Source organism: Galeopterus variegatus, unplaced genomic scaffold (genome assembly GCF_000696425.1).
Source record: "Galeopterus variegatus unplaced genomic scaffold, G_variegatus-3.0.2 Scaffold2238, whole genome shotgun sequence".
In the NCBI taxonomy this organism is placed as follows: Eukaryota; Metazoa; Chordata; class Mammalia; order Dermoptera; family Cynocephalidae; genus Galeopterus; species Galeopterus variegatus.
This window is the reverse complement of record NW_007728349.1, coordinates 25,657-47,884: the sequence shown is the minus strand read 5'-3', so window position 1 is coordinate 47,884 and position 22,228 is coordinate 25,657. Positions and strand designations below refer to the sequence as shown.

General features: G+C 37.9%; 1 protein-coding gene across 3 annotated transcripts in view; it reads right to left on the bottom strand.

Annotated features, from left to right (window-relative positions):
• NVL (nuclear VCP-like) overlaps positions 1–18,636 on the bottom strand; it is a 109,184-nt gene extending 90,548 nt beyond the window's left edge. Inside the window, exons 1-7 of one of the 3 annotated variants that reach the window (XM_008581035.1) lie at positions 18,567–18,636; positions 10,038–10,090; positions 9,848–9,947; positions 5,224–5,281; positions 3,914–4,186; positions 548–680; positions 257–333 (exon numbers count right to left, since the gene is read on the bottom strand). In XM_008581035.1, coding sequence (XP_008579257.1) covers positions 257–333; positions 548–680; positions 3,914–4,186; positions 5,224–5,281; positions 9,848–9,947; positions 10,038–10,090; positions 18,567–18,574 — 702 coding nt within the window. In that variant the 5' untranslated portion in view covers positions 18,575–18,636. Of the gene's footprint in view, positions 1–256; positions 334–547; positions 681–3,913; positions 4,187–5,223; positions 5,282–9,847; positions 9,948–10,037; positions 10,091–18,566 lie in introns of those variants that run through there. The other 2 variants (XM_008581036.1, XM_008581038.1) reach the window with 2 other exon arrangements.
• Positions 18,637–22,228: the final 3,592 nt, after the last annotated feature.

The window sequence follows — 22,228 nt, the reverse complement described above, 5'->3', positions numbered from 1 at the left end:
GTTATTATTTGTGCTGTTAAAACAATATTACTTATAAAGCATGTATCTTACATACACTTTAATTAAAATAGTGAAAAAGTTAAACAGAGTATGCTTCTTTTATTTCTCAATCCTCTCAAGGGTACAGGTCAGGTTTGCCCTTCTTACCTTGCTAGTCTCCTTTTCTATACCCAGTTCATATTAGAAACAAAGCCTTTTTTTGCATAGCAGATTAGCAATATAACCATTTGAGGTAAAATTCTGATTTGGAACTAACTTTTAATGTCGTATCATTCCCTCCAACATCTTCAAACTTCACATTGGAAATCTGCAATTCTAGGCCCCCGGCTTTAGCTGGTAAACAAAAAAGGAGGAGGTGAAAAGATTAGTGACTCAGTAATAACTCATACTTATGTTTAATAATATTTTAGTGAACATTAGATATAGAAATATTTTCTAGTAAATGTTTCTGCACACAGAAGGTCCCCCAAGCAAAACAGCTTGGAATACAGCAATGCTTCTCTTAAAGCAAAAATGACCAATGTCATCCACAAGACTTGACTCTCACCTTTCTTTTGCAGCACAGCTTCTATTTCTCTATCTACCTCCTGAAGATCTTCTTTCTTCCTTTTGTTTCCTGTGCTCTTTAGCCTGCCTTTCCTTTTTTTATCATTTTCAAGAAGAAAAGAATCCTTTGAATCCTGGAAAAAAATAAATTTAAATATGCCATGCTTATATTATAATGCGAACATTTTTTTTTTTAAGATGGGCATTATAAAAGTCCGTTCCTGCCCACAGTGGATTGAATTATGTCCTCCCAAAATTCACTGAAGCTTGAATTGTGTCCCCTAAGTTTTATGTATTAGAAACTTGGCCCCCACTGTGACTGTTAAGAGGGTGGGAAATCCTATTTTGGTAATAGAAAAGTGTCACCTTGAAGAGATGCTTAGATTATAGGAGCACACCATAGTGAATGGATTAAAAATGGAGGTCAGAGGCATGGTTTGGAGGGCTTTAAAGAAGAGCATGTGAGAGTTTAGAGTCTAGCTCTCTCTGCTCTGCCATTTCACAATGTGATACCCTGCCGTCAATGTCGCTACCACCAAGACCCTCACCAGATGTGTTCCCTGGACTTTGGACTTCCCAGCCTCTGAAACTGTAAGCAATAAATTTTGTTTTCTTATAAATCACCCAGTTCCAAGTATTTTGTTATAAGCAACAGAAACAGGCTATTACACTGCCCTATCACTTTCACCTCTGTTAACTATTCCTGACACCTTAAAGCTCAGTTTAAATTCTAACATTTGAAAACCTCCTTTCAGATTCTCCCAGTTAGATTTAATCTCTTACTTACATACTCCCAGACACTGCATTTGCAGCTATATTATAGGATACCATAATCTGCCTTGTATCTGAGTGACTCATGTCTCTATGTCTCTCTCACTGAATTGTTAGCTCCCCAATTTAGGACACTAATATTCCTCTTTTATTTCTCACTGAGTCTTCTACACAGTTGGTGTTCATCTGATATCTGAGTCACTAAATTCAATATGACTAAAAATCTGCCTTGACAGCCATAAAAAAGTATAATTCAACATAAGAGTCATGTTCTTGCTAATAATAATGTTCTCCACAGATAGATAATTAAAGCAAAGAGATTTGGAAAAGACCCATTTATAATTTGTAAGGAAAAGGTTTTGCCAAATCAAAGGGTTTGGTTCTTGGAAATCACTTAGAGCAGCAATGTCCAAGAGAAATATAATGAGAGGCTGTAATGTTACATATTCTAGTAGCCACATTTTAAAAAGATTTTTAAAATGTGAAATTCGTTTAATAATCTATTTTATTCAATCCAGTATATCCACAACATTAATTATTTCAATATATGAGAGTACTTCAAAATTAAATGAAAAATCAAAATTAAAACAAGTAGATTCACATACCTAAGTTGTTCAAAGATTTTTAGAGATTTTCCAAAAACTGAATTGACAGTTTTTAAATTTACATTTAAATAAAAAATTTAGTTTTCAGTTGCAATAGCAGCAACATTTCAAGTGTTCTATAGCCACATGTAGCTAACCAAATTGGACAGTGAGCCCAAGAGCATACCCAGCCACTGTACCATGGGACAGATCACTTCAAGCCCCCTCTTATTCTGCCATGCATTAAAAAGAATCAGTTAAGGGCCGGCCGGTTAGCTCAGTTGGTTAGAGTGCGGTGTTGTAACACCAAGGCCAAGGGTTCGGATTCCCAAATGCCAGCTACCAAAAAAAAAAAAAAAGCAATTTGCTTAGGGAAATGAAAAAAGAACCTGTTAACAATGGTACCCAACATGTTCACTCTGTGATAATTCATCAATCTATACTTTTCCTTATTTATGGTATATCTGAATTTTAAAAAATTAGGAACAAAAGACATTTTCATATTCTACACATTTTCATAGCATATCCATTTATGTAGGATCCCTCAAGGTATTATCCTGAACTGAAAATAAACCACATTGTTATTTCAGCAGCAATCCTTACTTCTTCCTGAAACTATTGACTCTCTGTAATACATACCCAAAGTAGTTATTCTTTTTTTTTTTTTTTGTCTTTTTTCATGTCCGGCAACGGATCGCAACCCTCAGTGTNTACCTCGCTCAGCCAGTGAGCGGGAACCGGTCTGTACGTGGGATCCGAACCCTCGGCGGGAGCACCGCCACACTCCCAAGCGGCGCACCGTAGCAGTGCGCCACCGGGCTGGCCCAAAGTAGTTATTCTTTTTTTTTTTTTTTTTCTTTTTTTATGTCCGGCAACGGATCCCAACCCCCAAGGTCCCCCCCCGCCCGGACCGGGACCGGCAACGGGATCGCAACCTTCGGCGTTGCGCCCTTACCTCGCTCAGCCAGTGAGCGGGAACCGGTCTGTACGTGGGATCCGAACCCTCGGCGGGAGCACCGCCACACTCCCAAGCGGCGCACTGTAGCAGTGCGCCACCGGGCTGGCCCAAAGTAGTTATTCTTTTTTTTTTTTTTTTTCTTTTTTCATGTCCGGCAACGGATCGCAACCCTCAGTGTCGCACCCGTACCGGACCGGGACCGGCAACGGGATCGCAACCCTCGGCGTTGCGCCCGTACCTCGCTCAGCCAGTGAGCGGGAACCGGTCTGTATGTGGGATCCGAACCCTCGGCGGGAGCACCGCCACACTCCCAAGCGGCGCACTGTAGCAGTGCGCCACCGGGCTGGCCCAAAGTAGTTATTCTTTAACTCTCACTAGTATCTCAGTAAGTTCATTAGGCACTACTAATTCAATAAACTGACTGACTACTATGTGCTAGACGTATTTTAGCCAGAGACATAAGGCCATTGTCACTGAAGCAAAGCTGGGAGGTAGGTAGGAGATGAGAATAAAGAGGCAGCAGGTTCTCATACTGGCTAGCTGCCAAAACCAACCAATCAACCAAAAACAAAAACAACAAACAAACAAAGACAAAAGCTATAGGGCTGGCAAGTCAGCTCAGTTGGACAACAAGGCCAAAGGTCTGGATCCCCATACCGGCCAGCCACAAGAAAAAAAAAAAAAAAAGGCAGCAGGCCACCAAATCACAAAGGGCTTATTGGCAACTGGAAGACCTCTGGGTTTGAGAATGACTGAAGCCAATAGAGGACTTTAAATAGAAGAAGGACAATGACCTGACAACTCAGAAAAAAGATATCTCTGTGTGAAGAATAAACTAGGGGAACAAGAATGGACACAGGTGCCAGCTGGAAAGCTATTTCAATAGTTAAGGCAAGAAAGAGTAGAGGCTTGGACTAGGATAGAAATGATGGCCGAAGTGTGAAATAATCAAATTCTCTTTTACAAAACACAAACATCTGCTTGATATTATATTCAATGAAAAGGTTGTAATGTACTGTAACTATATGTGGCTGAAATTTCACTACAAAAATACCTGTATCTCGGATATTGGCTTCTTATGATTACTTTTCTCATCTGATAGGTCAACGAAAAAACTTTCTTTCTTTCCACCTGGGGTTCTGTCAATAAACCATCCTCCCTCAGAACCTCTGGCAGGGGCCGTCAAAGGAATGGAGCCTGTTTTGGAAGTTATCCGTAGTGTCGAAGCGCTGGTTTCTCTTTGCTCCATCTCAGGAGTATGTGAAACGGAATCAGTGTTTCCTTTCCGATATAAAGAGAGCAGGGAACTGTTCATTTGATTTGCTGACTGGCAGAAACATGATTTTAGCATAAATTACTCAGTAAGTACTCAGGAAAGTATCATTACTTATACTAGTAAGTTTTCTACATTTTGCTTTCAACAATTTCTCTCATAACATTTACAGTCAGAATATATACGTGTTCAGGGCCGGCCCGGTGGCGCACTGGATAGTGTGCCGCTTGAGAAGCGCGGCGGCGCTCCCGCCCGAGGGTTCGGATCCCACATACAGACCGGTTCCCGCTCACTGGCTGAGCGAGGCGCGGGAGCAACACCGAGGGTTGCGATCCCGTTGCCGGTCCCCGGTCCGGTACGGGGGCAACACTGAGGGTTGCGGTCCGTTGCCGGACACGGAAAAAGACAAAAAAAAAGACAAAAAAAAAAAAAGAATATATACGTGTTCACCATAAGATGAATCACATTTACTATTTAGACAGATGCACCCCACCACCAGCACTCTAAGTTAATGGAAGACCAGTTCACATTGGTGATTAAATAAAAATAAATAAGCGTCGTTGTTTTTTAAAAATATTAACACAAGCAAGTATGAAAATGAGCTGGTAGTGAATGTAGTGAATGAGAGTTACTATCATTTCATCAATTCAAAACTGGGTCACATGTGGGCCAGTATCATCATTACTTTGTTAATAAACTCAAAAATGATTTAACAATGGGGAAAAACAGTAAGTTATAAATAACTAGACATATTATTCCTATAACCCCTTTAATTAAGCCCATTCATCAGTAATGCCAGATCCTTGGCAGAAAATATATGCTATTCTCCATTTTTCCTATTAATTCCCTTTTCTATTCCTGTCTGCCCTTACTTCTGGCTATTCTCTTTCCTTCTTTTTCCCTGCATAATTGACTATAAACTCACATACTGGAAGGATGGCTAATCCGTCATCAACACTGTACACAGGAGGTATTCAATTATTTATTGATGAAGATTTCTAATGTTTCTTATTCAGTTCCTTACTGGTATTTCCTAAGGAATGATCATGATTTAAAAAAATCAAAGTAGGCCCATTAAGTGTTTGGCTTACCTGTGGATCTGGGTAATCATCCACATCTGAATCATCATCAGAATAGCTTTTAGTATACCTCAATAAAAAGAGGAAAAAATGTTTTAAAGGCTTTTCTCCCATATCCTAAAAAATGACTAACCAAAACAAGTAAATACACTAACGTAAAATATTATGGTGTTTAAGAGTCCGAGCTTTAGAATCAGAGAAACCAGGATTTGAAATCTGGTTTAATCAGTTACTGGCTTCTTCTTGACATCTCTGTTCATCGGCTTTCTTATCTGTAAAATGGAGATAATAAGTAATGCCTATCTAACAGGGTTATTAAAGGATTTAATGAATGCTTGCTAAGTCCTTAGTATGTGGTAAATGCTTAAAAAATTGTGGTTATCTTTATCCTAGCAATAAATAAAAGTGAAAAACAAATTACCATCAGACCCAAGGGTCTCATTTAGGAATCAGATTCAGGCAGAGGAAATATTTCAGCAAGCCATAATTAAGCACTTTGAGTAACAAATTCACAAAGTCAATATGACCAAGCCATGTAAACAGATGCAACCTCTCCAAGTCTGTTCATTTGGACTGAAGGAGCAAAGTATTTTTCATATTATATTTCAAAAAAGAAGTATAGGGCCGGCCCGGTGGTGCACTTGGTTGAGTGCGGCGCTTGGGAGGGCGGCGGCGCTCCTGCCGAGGGTTCGGATCCTTTATAGAGACCGGTCCGCTCACTGACTAAGCGCGGTGCGGGTGCGACACCGAGGGTTGCAATCCCGTTGCCAGTCACGGTACAGGCGCGACACCAAGGGTTGCGATCCCGTTACCGGTCACGAAAAAAAAAAAGGAAGAAAAAAAAAAAGAAGTATAAATCTTAGTACTATCATCTGAGAACATATTCTCAGTTAATTATAACTGAAAATTGGTATCTAATAGCTTCAAGTAACTACAGGACTCTGTTACTACCTAATATGGTTTCTTTAAAAAATATTTAAATAAAAATAGGACTTTTCCTAAGTAAAATTATATGAATGCTATGAAATGCCTTTATAGTTAAGATATAAATTCTTTTTTTTATTCATTAAATTCAATCAGGATTACTTGGGGCATTTCTAATCAATGTAAAAAAAAGTAGATTATTCAACATTTGGGAAAAAAAGTTCTGCCCTAAATAGTAAATTAATATTAAATAGTAATTAAATTTGCCCTTAATAGCAAATAAAAAAAAATTAATTCCAAGTGAATTAAAGACTTAAATACCATAAAGGAACAAGAAAAAAGTATAGATAATTATTTTATATACTCTTGTAAGAGAGGTCTTTCTGAGCATATCAGCAGAATCCATAAATGACAAGAGTAATAGATCTGACTTGGTAAAAATGCAAAACTTCTCTAATCAAAAGACACTATAAACAAAAACAAAAGGCAAATGGCAAAATGGGAAAAGCATTTGTAATACATATAAAAAGAGGTGGTATTTTGTGCAAAAAGCTCTGACAGTAAGAAAAATTCAAATACCTCTCAAATGAAATAGAAAAAAATAAGTAACAAAGAAAATATGAAATAGCCAAAAAATATCTAACCTCACCAGTTATCAAAAAATTACAAATAAAAACAACACAATCAACTTTTTGCCTATGAAACTGGCAAAGATTAAATAACAGTATAACTAGAATTGCAAGGATACAGAGAAATGGGTCCTTTAAACAAAGGTGTTGGGAGCATAAACTGAGGCAACCATTTTTGGAAGGCAACTCCAAATCTACCAGAAGTCTCAAAAACATGAATCACTTTTTTTTGTTGTTGTTTAAAAGATGACCGGTAAGGGAATCTTAACCCTTGGCTTGGTGTTGTCAGCACCACGGTCAACCAGTGAGTTAACCGGCCATCCCTATATAGGATCTGAACCCGTGTCCTTGGTGTTATCAGCACAGCACTCGCCCGGCCCCAAACATGAATCACTTTTACCCCAGAGATTCCACCTCAGGAATTTAACATAAAAAACAATGAGATGTGTGCAAAGATATATGCATTAAAAGGTTACTTATTACGCAGTAGTGCAAAACTGGGAACGCCAAATATCCATGAATATGGAACTGATTAAGAAAATTATGGTGAATCCAAACGAAAAAGATTCAGCTATAAAGAACGAAAAGGGGCTATCACCACAGATCCTATAGACATTGAAAGAATAACAAGAGAATACCATGAAAAAGCATTATACCAACAAATTCCCAACCCTAGATAAAATGGACACATTTCTTTAAAAATACAATTTACCAATATATTTGACTAGAAATTTAATTTAAAAAATTAATCGCTTTTGTTAAAAAAAAAAATACAATTTACCAAAACTGACATAAGGAGAAAAAGACAATACATAAGGAAAAAAAGACAATAAGGAGGAGCCATATATCTAGCAAAATTAAATTTATCAAAACCCTTCATAAAAAGAAAACTCCAGGCCTAGATGAACTCTGGGTGAATTCTAACATTCATGAAAAAGTTTTCATAATTCTTTTTCATAAAATAAAGAACAAAAGAATATTTTCCAAATATTATGAAGCTAGTATAACCCTAACACCGCATCTCAGACCAATATGAATATAGTTGCAAACATCTGTACAAAAAGATTAGCAAATTAAATCCAACAATATATAAAAAGGATAATACATCAGGATCAACCAGGGTTTATCCCGGGAACGTAATAATTATCTTAACACTCAAAATCAGTGTAATTCACCAAACTAATACAGGGGGAAAGCCATAATAAGATATTTCAAAAGATGCAGAAAAGCATTTGATAAATGCAATACCTATACATGATAAAAATTCTCAAACTAGAAATATCAGGTAAGTTTCTCATCTACAAAAAAACCTGCAGTTAACATCATACTTACTGTCTAAAATTGAAAGAACGTCTAAAATTAAAGACTGACCACACCAAATGTCAGCAATATGTGAACAAGTGGAATTCTCATAAGCTGCTAATGTAAAAGTAAAATGGTACAAACACTTTATTCCACTCCTAGGTATTTACCAAAGGAAATGAAAACACTGTCCAGACAAAGATTTGCACATAAATGTTCATAGGATTTCAAGCCGGATAGTGCTTTTTGTAGCTTTGAATGGAAAGCACCTCCAAGGCTTGAACTTCAAAAATAAAAATAAAAAATAAAAGATAAATGTTCATTATCTGTAATAGCCAAAACCTGGCAACAACCCAATTGTCCATCAACAGATAAACGGATACAAAAATTGTGGCTTATCAACACATACTCACCAATAAAAACCAATGAACTATTGATACATGCACCAACATTGATAAGTCTCAAAACTATTATGCTAAGTGAAAGAATTCAGACTTTAAAAGTATATACTAGGGCTAGCCAATTAGCTCAGCTCTTTAGAGCACAGCCTTGTAACACTAGGGTCAAGGGTTTGCTTCCCCATACCGGCCAGCTGCCAAAGAAAAAATAAAAAGAAAAATGTATCTATTGTATGATTCCATTTATATAAAATTCTAGAAAATGCAATCTAATATTTAATAACAGAAAGCAAATCAATGGCTGCTTGGAAATGGGGGTGGAAGGAGAAGTGAACTGCAAAGGGGCACAAGAAAACTTCTGGGGTTGATGGAAATGTTCAGCATCTTGCTTATGATGATGGTTTAATGAGTAGATACATGTGTCAAAACTCAACAAATTGTACTGTAAAATGTACAGCTTATTGTATGTCAATTATACCTCAATAAAGTTATGAAAAACTCTCAATAGTATTCCTTTTTTTTTCCCCCAATCAGGAAACAAGTTTAATAAAGAGTATGACACATAATTATGCCTCTCTTTGTTCTGAATGTCAGAACTAACCTTGAATTGTACATCAACATGACCAGACCAAAACATGTAAAAAAAACCAGAAGACACAATGATGACAAATTGTCCCTAAATTGTTCACGTGTTTTATAGAAAATTTCACCTGGCCTCTTTCTTTTTTTAATTGAAACATAATTGATTATACATAACTGTGGGGTACAGAGTTGACTATCTATACTAGTGCACAATATGGGATGATCAAATCAGGACAATTAGCATATTCATCATTATAAAATGTACTCATTCTTTGTGCTCATTAACCAATTTCTCGATAACCCCCCTCCCTCAATAGTATTCCTGAAACAACAAAATTAATTGGCACCTTTCTATCTGGTATCCTACTAGAGCAAAGAAAAACAAAGATAATCAGACAGTTCTGTTGGTAATTGCAAACAAGTAAACAAATATCTTATATAATAATATTATTATAACAAATATCTATCACTAGGAGCTAAGGAAACACACAAAAAAAAGTCCAAGAAGGACTAACAAAAGCAATAACATTTCAATTGACTCTTGAAAACTGAGTGGGGGTTTGTGAAAGGGAAACGAACATCCCTGCTACAGAAAACCATCCATATAAGGCACAGTCCAAAAAAGAAGCTGACCTCTTTGGGGAATAGTGAGCATGCCATATGAAGAAAGGTCTGGAGAGGTTAGGTAAGTATAATGCAGGGCCTTGGTGACAATGAAGAGCCACTGAAAGTTTTTTAAGTAGGAATGTAACGTGATTAGGTTTATGTTTTAGGGAAAAAACTCCATTTGGTAATACTTACTCATTATCCTCTTTACCTTGTCTTGCTCTTTTTGCCAGATGTTGATCTTCTAATTCTGTTAGATTCTTAAGCTCTTTTTCACTACTAATTATGCTAAATACTGAAACAAAAAGGAAAAACGGCATGAGCTAAAACAATTCTTTCTATAACTTCTTTGATAATTCAGTTCAGCTCTAACACTAAGACTCACCTTTTTCTACCTGAATCCTAAAAGCATTTCTTTTTCTTCGACCATAGTCTATACTGAAATAATAAGAAGAAGTTTAGTACAGTGTTTTCCACCAATATTATTCAATTAAACTCAATCTAAATAAATCACATAAGTTTGCATGAATATTTAATCATGTCACTGTATTCATACTGGTCATAAACCTATTTTCAACAACTTCTGAGTTTATATTTTTATGATTGTGATTTCTCTCAATTTTTTCCTTTTTCCCAGCCCTTTTCCATTTGAATGTTCTTATCTTGAAATTTTTTTTTTTTTTTTTTTAAGATGACCAGTATGTGATCTTAACCTTTGACTTGGCATTGTCAGCACCACGCTCTCCCAAATGAGCTAACCGGCCATCCCTATATAGGGATCCAAACCCATGACCTTGGTGTTATCAGCACCACACTCTCCCAAGTGAGCCACGGGCTGGTCCTATTTTGAAATTTTAAACCTACTCAAAATCTGAAAGAAATAATGTAATGTAATGAAAAATGTAACGTAAAGAATAATGTAATATAATGATTAATGTAATGATTCGTCAACATTTTGCCACATTTACTTTATTTCTCTCTGTATAGACAAATAATTTTCTTTTTTTTGGAAGAATCATCTGAAAATAAGTTACAGACACTCCACCTAAAAATCCTCAGCATATTGGTGTGATGGTTGTGGGTTATCGTTAAACTTATAATTAACATTGTCTCCTCCCACAACCACACTTGACTAGAAAAAAAAACCCTCAGCATGTTTCTCTGTAAAAAATGATATTTACATAAGCACAGTACAAATGGCACAAAAAAGGAATTTAATATTGATAAAATATTATCTAATACACAGTCCATGTTAAAATTTCTCAAATTATTCCCCCAAAGTATTCTTTATAGTTTTTCTTTCTTTAATCCAGGGTCTAGTCAAGGTTCATGCACTCATTTGATTGTCACGTCTCTTTAGACTCCTTTAATTTATAATAATCCGTCTTTTGTGTATGTGACAAAAAAATTTTGAAGGGTTCAGATAAGCTAATTTATAAAATGTCCCACAATCTGGATTTCTTATGTTTCCCCATTATTATATTCAAGTTAAACATTTCTAGCAAGACCATTTGCTAAAAATAGTGGGTAATATAGAAAAGTCTTTGTTTTTATGGGATAGACACAATAGTATGTATGGATAAAGGGACTTTAGGTAAAGAGTATATAGGTGTTCTTTATACTATCCTTTCAATTTTTCTTTAAGTGTGAAACTACATAAAAATAAAAGGTTTTAACTATAGCAAACACTGTACTAAATAAATCATGGCCATTTAAAAAAGCAACTTAAGCAAAATATATTAAAGCAATACTGACATCAACAGATCCTTTCTTTTCAAACTAGTTTATGCTTTTAAAAATCAGGTATTTAATTAATTTAAATGGGAGATGAGGGCTGGCTGGTTGGCTCAGTTGGTTAGAGCACTGCCTTGTAACTACAAGGTCAAGGGTTTGGATCCCCTTACTGGCCAGCTACACTAAATAAATAAATAGATAAATAAATAAATGGGGAATGAACTGTAAAACATGAAGCTGTGATACCTCTATTAGCAAATCATATCTGGAATGGGAGAAAATATGAGTAGAAAACACAAAACAACAAATAAAAGCAATAGTCTCTAACTACACTTCCGTAATTCATTCACATCTAGCAGGAACCACCTATCAAGTGAGGATCAGTATTCAGGACACTAAACTTTACTCGCCGCAAAAGGATAACTCTTTCCTTTAAGAGTTAACTTAAGAAGACTTAGCCAAAAGCAGCTAGCAATCAACATTTACATAACATTAAAAAGATAACTTAGAAACTATGACTATAACTGAAACATAAGGTATAACAATGAAACTAAGATCTAAAACAAAAAACCTTATTAACTTAATTTTTTGAGAAAAGCTAGAATAACTAAGAATATATAAAGTGTAAAAAGTTTACAGCACTTTCTATTTATGGTACCCAAAATATGGAACCATCCTAAATATCCATTGATGGATGACTGGATAAGGAAAATGTGGTATATATACACAATGGAATACTACTCAGCCATAAAAAAGAATAAAATTCTGCCATTCACAGCAACATGGATGAGCTTGGAGAAAATTATGTTAAGTGAAATAGGCCTGGCATGGAGGGAAGAATACCACGTCCTCACTCATAAGTGGGAGCTAAGAGAGAAAGAAGAAAAGAAAGTCCACGGTGGTGTGCTGGACTTGCAGAGGGAGAAAGCAGACCTAGGGTTGTAGTGGGAAGGTGGGGGAGTGGGGAGAGGTTGGGTGGGGTCACAGGGAACAACTGCAATTCAAGGTGGTGGGCATACTGATAGTATTGATATGCTCACCATACCTTGGGCACAGGTGCTGATGGTCAGCTCTGTGTCCCATGAATATATATAAAATCAGTTAAAATTAAATAAAAACAACAAAAAAGAATTTACAGCATTTTGTATGTGATATTTGAATATCAAAACTAAGGATTATATATTGACACATAAGGAAACTTAGGACAAAAAAATGTCCTCTGTGCTGTCAAAGCACTTAATCCAACCACTAGGCCTATCCTTTGTTTTATAATTACTGATGTTTGCTCTTTTATCCTCCTCATCTTCTGGATTGTGAGTTCCTGATTCACACTTATTTTCATATCTGCTACAGTACCTAAAACTGCACTTACATATAATAGGCATTCAATAAATATTTGCTTTCGTGAAAATTTTAAAGTTTATGATGTCTGTTAGATGCTAACAGTGTGAAAGAGGAATGTTAGCATGATGTACAATCTGGTGTAAATCATATGTTATCTTATTTTGTCCAGTTATAATCACTAAAATGCAACAAAGCAACTTCAGTATCTCTGAAAATGAGTTATATTATCTTGCCTTTAAATGAAGACCCACAGATTTATTTCCTACAGACCAGATTTTTTTTTTTTCCCAAAAGATGACCAGTAAGGGGATCTTAACCCTTGACTTGGTGTTGTCAGCACCACGCTCACCCAATGAGCTAACCGGCCATCCCTATATGAGACCCAGACCCATGGCCTTGGTTTTATCAGCACCATACTCTCCCGAGTGAGCCATGGGCCGGCCACAGACCAGATTTTTTTTTTTTCCCAAAAGATGACCAGTAAGGGGATCTTAACCCTTGACTTGGTGTTGTCAGCACCACGCTCACCCAATGAGCTAACCGGCCATCCCTATATGAGACCCAGACCCATGGCCTTGGTTTTATCAGCACCATACTCTCCCGAGTGAGCCATGGGCCGGCCACAGACCAGATTTTTGGTACTTATTTTTAAACCTGTCTATTAGATTCAAATCTTGGGGTGATGTGAATGACAAAGACAAAAGAAAAAACCCCTTTCCACACTGAAATTAGCATCAATGGCCCTGATCCTTTTGAGATGTAACTTTTAAAAAGCCACAGATCAAGCATATTAGTGTGCCCCCTGCTGGTTTGGCAAATTTTAACTTGCAAGTTATTCCCAGTACATGTGTATAATTTCAGAACTATGTAAATATATTATCTAGTCTAAAAATAAAAAGGAAAATATGGTAGGAAAACTTAACGACATAAACTGAGGACACAACAATATGTTACAAATCACTGCTTCAAATGCTTTCTCCAAAGCCATTGTGCTATCCAGTCTTCCAGGGCAGCACAAGAACTACTTTCCAATAAACCTTTCCGTCAGCCCTCCTCACCATTAAGCACAATTAATCTTGTCCTCTCTTACAGCACTTTACTTTTATAGTAGTGATAATTAAGCTGTTTGGGAACTGACGGTCATTTATTTATTCAGCCTCTCATCCACTCGACTTCTTCAATTCAATCAACACACACCGAGTGCCTACTGTCCTTCTAGAATTGTCAAAGAGCTGGGACTCCAAAGATGAATAAGAGACACTACATGGGTACTGTAGAACCTGCCTAGTGGGGAAGACAAACACAAACACACACTATGGTTAAGTGCAATAACAGAAAGAAGCAATAGGAACTTGGGGTGTATATGTATATAGCACAGACAAATGAATGCGGATTTAATGCTCTGTGTGTGTATTTACAGAGAGATTTTTGTTTGTTTTTTTGGTGGAGAGGAGAAAGGGGATTGGGCAGAAAGGGAATTCCAGGAAGAGGCGACAACTTGTGCTAAGAAAAAGAAGAAACAATATGGGGTGTGTGTGTGTGTGATTACAAGGTTACTGTCACATGTAGTGCAAGGCAGGGAGATAAGGAGGAACCAGATCATGAGGCTTTTAAGCCACATTGAAGAAGTGGAGGTTATACCTGAAAGCAGTTGAAAAAATTATAGGTACATACAAAAGAGAAGTGAGGGCATTAAAGGTTTATGAAATAGGGAGATAATAAGGTTAAACACACATCTTATTTATTTATTTATTTATTTTTTGCAGTTGGCCAGTGCAGGGATCCAAACCCTTGACCTTGGTGGTAATAACACTATGCTCTAAACAACTGAGCTAACTGACCAGCCCTAAATACACATTTTAGAAAGATCATTTTGGTGGCTGTGGTTAGGATGGATTAGAAGAGTGGTTTTCAATGAAAGTGGTTAACACCCCTAGGGAGCATTTTGAAAAACTGAGGGGGTATTTTGTGTGGTCACAGTGACTGGGGAGCATTATGGAGATTTAGCAGGTAAAGACTACAATTGCTGGATATTCTTCTATGTGCACAAAAATTCCACCTAAAGAAAAACTTTCCCTTCTTCATGACTTTCAAATGTTCTGCCAGACATTCATGTTGGTGAAAAACCTGTTTATAGTTACCTTAGCTAGAACCCATCTACTACAGACTCACAGGCAAAGCCATTTTGCATGGTTTTAAAACACAACGAATTTTTTAGGAATACAAATTACTGTCTTTTTTGTTGTTCACTGAAATCACTGACAACATTGTGTCCATAATATCTGAGATGCCATCAGAACATTTATCAGTCTTCACTTATAGCTCTCATATTCACACTTATTCTATAAATAGGCTGAATTTTCTGACTGTCAGTATGCCTTCTACTGTCTCATTAGGCTTCAGCATTAATGGATTTGAGGTAAAATGATTAAAGCAGGGGTCAGCAAACCTTAGGCTTTATAGGCCATACTATATTGTCTCTGATGTAACTATTCAACTTTACCCTTGTAGCATGAGAGCAGTCACAGAAAATACATAAACAGCCCCCCCCAAAAGAAAAGAAAAGAAAAGAAAATATGTAAACAAATGAGTGTGGCTGTGTTCCAAAAAAACTTTATGGACACTGAATTTTGAATTTTATCTAATTTTCATGTATCATAAATATTATTCTTAAATATGTTTTTCAACCATTTAAAAATTTTTTTAAAAAAAATGTAAAAACCATTCTTAGCTCATGGCCATACAAAAAAAGGTCACAGGCAGGATTTGGCCAAAGGGCCAAAGTTTGTCAACCCCTGGATTAGACAGGCTAGATGTGGGGAGAATGTTTAGAAGATGAAATAGTAGTCTCAACAAGAAATAATGAGGATCTGAATTAGGCCAGTAACAGCCAGGGAAAGAAGAGAACAGGTGTCACAAAATATTTAAGAGCCAAAGCAAGGCTTGGTGACTTATTAAAGACATGGCGGGGGGGATGGGAGTCTAGGTAGAAGGAGGAAGACAATGCATAGGTGTTTAACCTCAGTGGCTAGGTGGGGATTGCACCATCAAATAAGATAAAGAAGAAGTTACAAAAAAAAGGCAACTCATATATTTCAGTGGAGTGAGTGGTGGGGATAGAAGCAAGCTTCCACTCAAATAAATTTTGATGAAGGGGCAGAGAAATATTGGGCAGTAACCAAAGTGGGATACACAATTTTTTTAAAACTGTTTTTAGTTTTTCTTCTTTCTTTCCTTCCTAATACAGATTTTGGTACTGGGAAGTACAATGCCACAGTAACAACTACCTAAAAATGTAAAACTGGCTTTGAAACTGGGTAAGGGGTAAAGACTAGGAGAGTTTTGAGGCGCATGTTAGAAGAAGCCTAGACTGCTTTGAAGAGACTGTTGGTAAAAATATCGGCATTGAAGGAGATTCCAGGGAGGGCTCAGAAAGAAGAGGACAGCTGTAGAGGAAGCTTCTATAGTCTTAGATATATACATGTATCATCATGAACAGAATATTCATAAAAACATGAACGTTAAAGATGCTTCTTGGCTGGCCAGTTAGCTCAGTTGGTTAGAGTGCAGCCTTGTAACACCAAGGTCAAGAGTTTGGATCCCCATACTGGCCAGCCACCAAAAAAAAAAAAAAAAAAAAACCCACAAAAGATGCTTCTAGTGAGGTCTCAGAAATGAGAAACATGTTATTGGAAACTGGGGAAAGGTGGTCCTCGTTATGAAGTAGCAGAAGACTTGGGCTCAATTATGTTTTACTTTTTTGTGAAAAGCAGAGCTTGTAAATAATGAATTTGGGTATTTAGCTGAGAAGATTTCTTTTTCTTTTTCTTTTTTTCTTTTTAGCTGAGGAGATTTCTAAGCAAAGTGTGGAAGTGTGGCCTGGCTTCTCCTTGTTGCTTATAGTAAAATTTGAGAGATACTGTGAAGCAAACAAGAATCAGAACTTGAAGATTTGGAAAATTCCCAGCCTACCCATATTATAAAAAAATGACAAGGCATGTTCTGGAGAGAATATTAAGGATGTGGCTGGACAACAATTTGCTAAAGAGATTAAAGGCCTGGGACGTATGTATCCAATCAGCCATCTAGGCAAAAGCCAGGAATAAAGATGGGTTGTAACAACAAAAATACTGCCAGCCTGGATTAAAGAGGACAGAGATGAGACAAAATTAAGGAAAGCTGTTAAACTTCTGGGATTCTATAGGATGGGGCCAACAGAAGTATCCAGCTGTGAACATGTGTTATACTTCAAGAAAAGGGAAGAATGACCCCGAAGGAGGCTCAGGGGTCAGCAAGGCTGCTACTGCCACCACAGGCCCACAGGGCACAGGTCCAGGTGGTGGGGCTATCTCCACCTAGGTTCCAGAGAGCAGGACCATCACCCTAATGAGCCCACAGGACAGGGCACTGGGCAAAAGAAGATTATTCTCAAGCTTAAAATCTAATTAAATTTGCCCTGCCAGGTTTTGGACGTGCTTGGGACTGGTGACCCATTTCTTCTTTCCAATTGTTCCCTTTCTGAATGAGAATGTCTACCCTACGCCTATCTCATCATTGCACTTTGGAAGCAGGTAACATTTTGTCTCGTTTCACAGGCTCAAAGATGGAGAAGAATTTTGTTTCAAGATGAACCACACCTTGAAGTCTCACCCATATCTGATTTAGATGATATTTAAATGAGATTTTGGACTTAGAGTTGATGCTGAAATAGGTTAAGACTTTTAGGGTTGCTGGAATGGAATGAGTGTACTGCATGCAAGAAGAACATGAATTTTGGGGAGCCGGGGACAGACTGTGATGGGCTGGCTTATGTCTCCCCTAAATGCATATGTTGAAGTCCTAACCCCCAGTACCTTAAAATGTGACTGTATTTGGAGTTAAGGCCTTTAGAGGTAATTAAGGTAAAATGAGGTCATATGGGTGGGCTCTAGTCCAATATGACTGCTGTCCTTATAAGAGGAGATTAAGACACAGACATGCACACACAAAGGAACGACCATATGAAAGACCACAAAGAGAAGTCAGCCATCTACAAGCCAAGGAGAGAGACCTCGGAAGAAATCAACCCTGCTGGTTCCTTGATCTTGGGCTTCTAGCCTCCAGACTTGTGAGGAAATAAATTTCTGTTATTTAAGCCACCCAATGTATGTAGTTTGTTATGGAAGCCCTAGAAAACTAATACACAGACTAAGGAGGAAAAGAATATAGAGACATTGAGGGCCGGCCCGTGGCTCACTCGGGAGAGTGTGGTGCTGATAACACCAAGGCCATGGGTTCGGATCCCATATAGGGATGGCTGGTTTGGTCACTGGGTGAGCGTGGTGCTGACAACACCAAGTCAAGGGTTAAGATCCCCTTACCGGTCATCTTTATATGGGGAAAAAAAAAAAAAAAAGAATATAGGGACATTGAAACATACAGAACAGAGATAATTAATGAAGCAAAATATCACAAGACGTGTGATTAGAGGCACAACAGAAGGAGTTAATCTTCAGTGGAAAGACTAAACAAGGGGCACATCTCTAGAAAAGAGGACACTGAGGGAGATCATGCCTGATGGTTTTAATTTTTTAACGAAACAGAAAAGGAAGTAATAATAGTAACATCTAGTAACATCTCTATCTCCTGATCAGACTGTGAGGTACTGAAAGATAAGAAGTAGCCGTTCCCCCTCGTAAGGACAACTCACTGAATATAATAGGTGTTCGATAAATGTTTGTATAACTGAATTGAGTACCAAGCTTATAGACTGGTGAACTAACTGGAAATTTAAGCAGGATGGAAACTTAAAATGGTAACAAGGAAAAAAAAGAATCTGGAAACCACATTTTTTTACCTGTACATTCTTTGCAAATCAGACGCTAAGACTCCGGTGTCCACATATTTGCCACATCTATTACTGGTGAGGTACTAAAATAAAAAATATGACAAATCTAAAACACTCAATATTTCAAATTTAGTCATTTTAATCAACAAATAAGAGACCGAGCTATTCAAACACATTATTCTTTAATATAAACTCTTCATTAATAAAGCATATCAGAAACATAAATAAAAATCACCAAGTTTGGAATCAGAGAATTTAATTAACATTGTTAATCACTATGACAACACAATAATAATAACAATAACTAGAATAGCTATAAGGTAGTAAGTGAGGGCTTACTATATCCTAAGTTCCAAAACATCACAGAATACTGCAGTAAACTCACAACAACACCACAGAATATTTTCAGTTTGAGGGAACGTAGTGATATTTGACATCTGTCACGCACTGCAGGAACTACTAGCTTGAGGCAATTCACAGTTTCAACCTTACATCACCTATTGATTATGTCGTATCTTTACAAAACTGGGTTTTCAAAGGTGGCTGTTATTAAAAGCAAATACTGGGCCTGGCCAGTAGATCATAGTGCTAACACCAAGGTCAAGGGCTCAGGTCCCCTGGATCCCCTTATCAGCCAGCAGCCAGGAAAAAAAAAAAAAAAAAAGCAAATACCATGCAAAAATCAATGTGGAACACAAAATGTGAGTGTCAGTGTCAATCTGATTCCAATGTATAAGTTGTACAGTGTCCAACAGGCACAGAAATCCCACTAGTAAGTAACTGTGGTTATTTAAGAATGAAATACAAATATATTAATTTTCCTACAGCTTTTATATATTATTTTTTCAAACAGCTACTAAGTTATTTGGTCTAATTACTTCTTAAGATGCTTGAGCCTAACTACTGTACTTAAGAAACACACCTATTAGGTATTACTTTTGGCCTAGGGGCACCCCAAAAAGTTACTGAGAAAATAAGGGCTCTCTGAACCAAAAATGTTTGAGAACCTCTGTCCTAAGCACTGTTCTAAGGGCCTTTTACACATTACCTCTTTTAATACATTGCTATGAGGCAGACATTAGTCTCCCCATTTTGTGAAAGAGGAAGTTTAAATGAGACTTAAAGAGATTAGTTGCCAGGGAGCAAATAATAAATTGCAGGACTAGAATTTAAACCTGAACTATCAACATCTGTGGTTCAATACTTGCTAGTTTCCCAGTCCAGCTTCCTCACTTCATACAGCAATTTCTTCTCAAGAATCCCTAAGACATGATAACAGTCTCTGTATAAATGCTTCCAGTGACAAGAGACTCGGTGTCCAAAGCTGAACCATTCTAGTTAATCTTCCCCTTCTCTGGGCTTCTATAGCATGTTGTCATTTACTACAGTTAATTTTAAATTATACTTAATTGTGCATATCTCACACCTGCTACAAGTCAAAACGCTCCTTGATGGCAAAAGACATAAATCTACTTTTATCTGCTTAGTTTTGGGGTAACTATTATGGAGCAATAGACACTTAATACACAATTTAAGAGGAAGCAAATGTACTACTTGTGGGAAGATTTCTCTTTTTTTTTTTGTCTTTTTTCGTGTCCGGCAACGGATCGCAACCCTCGGTGTCGCACCCGTACCGGACCGGGACCGGCAACGGGATCGCAACCCTCGGTGTTGCGCCCACAACTCGCTCAGCCAGTGAGCGGCCGGTCTGTATGTGGGATCCGAACCCTCGGCGGGAGCGCCACCGCGCTCCCAAGCGGCGCACTGTAGCAGTGCGCCACCGGGCCGGCCCCTTGTGGGAAGATTTCTAAAATATACTGCTAAGTAAAAAAAAAAGGAAACACTGCAGAACAAATGAGTCTGCATGATTTTTTTTTAAATGATACATATTTAAGTGTGCATATGCATACAAAATTTTTAGAAAGATACAACAGAAACTCTCCATGTAATACCTCTGAAGTAGAGATGAGAGGAATTCTTTCTTTTCGTTTTTTGCCCTTCTGTCCCTTTTGTTGTAAACCATCAGAACCTATTACTTTTATAATGAACCAAGGTGAAAGCTATAGAGGAAAAATGATAATGTCAAATGCTGAAGAACAGTCAGGTGTGGTGAGGATTGAGAAGTTGCCACTCAGAGACCTAAAAAAATTGAAGGAGCAAGTTGTGAGAATATCCAGAAGAAGAGTAATTCAGAGTAAGTGAATAAATAACAAGAGCAAAGGTCCCAGGCTTGGCATGTTTGAGGTCTGTGTGATTAGGACAGAATAAGTAAATAAAAGGGAGTGCAAAAGGAAAGTAGGACAAAAAAGTACACAGAGGCCAGAATGTTTTACTCTAGATTTCTGAGTCCACTAAAGGGTTTTCAGCAGGCAAGCTCTGATTTTTCTTAAAAGGATCTTTGATCTTGGAAGCTAAGCAGGGTCGGGCCTGGTTAGTACTTGGATGGGAGACTGCCTGGGAATACCGGGTGCTGCAGGCTTTTTAAAATTAATTACAGTTGTTTAGAGTGCAGCCTTATAACCCCAAGGTCACAGGTTTGGATCCCTTATAACCGCAAGGTCACAGGTTTGGATCCCCGTACTGAACAGCTGCCAAAAAAACCAAACAAAAACCAAAAGAAAAAAGAATAATAAATAAATAAAGTAATTAATTAATAGTATAAATAAATAAATAAAAGGATCTCCCTGGCTACTCTGTGGGGAATAGACTGTAGTTAAAAGCAGAGCCAGAGAGATCGGGTAGGAGGCTATTTTAATTGTGTAATGAAGAGATAGTGCTTTGGACTAGGACAGCTGGAGGGAGAAATGGTAAGAAGTGCTTGGATTTGGAAAATATATATATATATACACACACACACAGACACACACACACACACATATACATACACATATTTTGGGGGGGCGGGGGGCGGCTGGCCGGAGCAGGGTTCTGAGTCCTAGACCTTGGTGTGCTTTTTGAAGTAAAGCCAAACAGATTGTTGACGGATTGGGTACAGGAAGTAAAAAAAAAGGAGACAGAATGATCCTCAAGGTTTTTGCCTTAACAACTGGATGGATGGTGGTGTCGTTTACTGAGCCAAAGAACACTAAGAAAATACAGAGTTGGAGGAAAAAATCAAAAGTTTGGACATGTTAAGCTGAAGACTGCTACCAGACATCCAAGAGAAGATGTTGACTAGGCAGCTGGATATATCAATCTGGGATTCAAGACAAAACCTGGCCTAGAAACATAAATTTAGGAGTCATGAATCCAAAAAGGAGATTCATAGCGGCCGGGGAGGTAGAAGGAGTGTGCGTAGCTCACAAACTCCAATGTGAAGAAAGTTCTCTCCCTCCTTTAAACTGCTTGCTCACTTTACCTTCCAAGGCATTCGCCACACACGGCTTTCTACCGGCGGTTACGAAATGCGAAAACGACAGGCAAAGTGCCTGTCACCATGTCAGACCCACGTCATCTATGTTTACTGTTTCCCAATCCGACAGCAAGCTCCTTGAGAACGAAAACCCACGTCGCCTGCAAGACTCGCAAAGGGCCTCGTGCAACAGAGGCGTGCAAGGACTCCCAGAAAGCTGCAACGCGGCGGCGGCCAGCCCCGCTCTCCTGCCGCAGGAGCCCACGCCCCGGCGGCGCCCTCGCACCGTCCGGGGCTCCTCCCTGCGACCCGCCCCGGG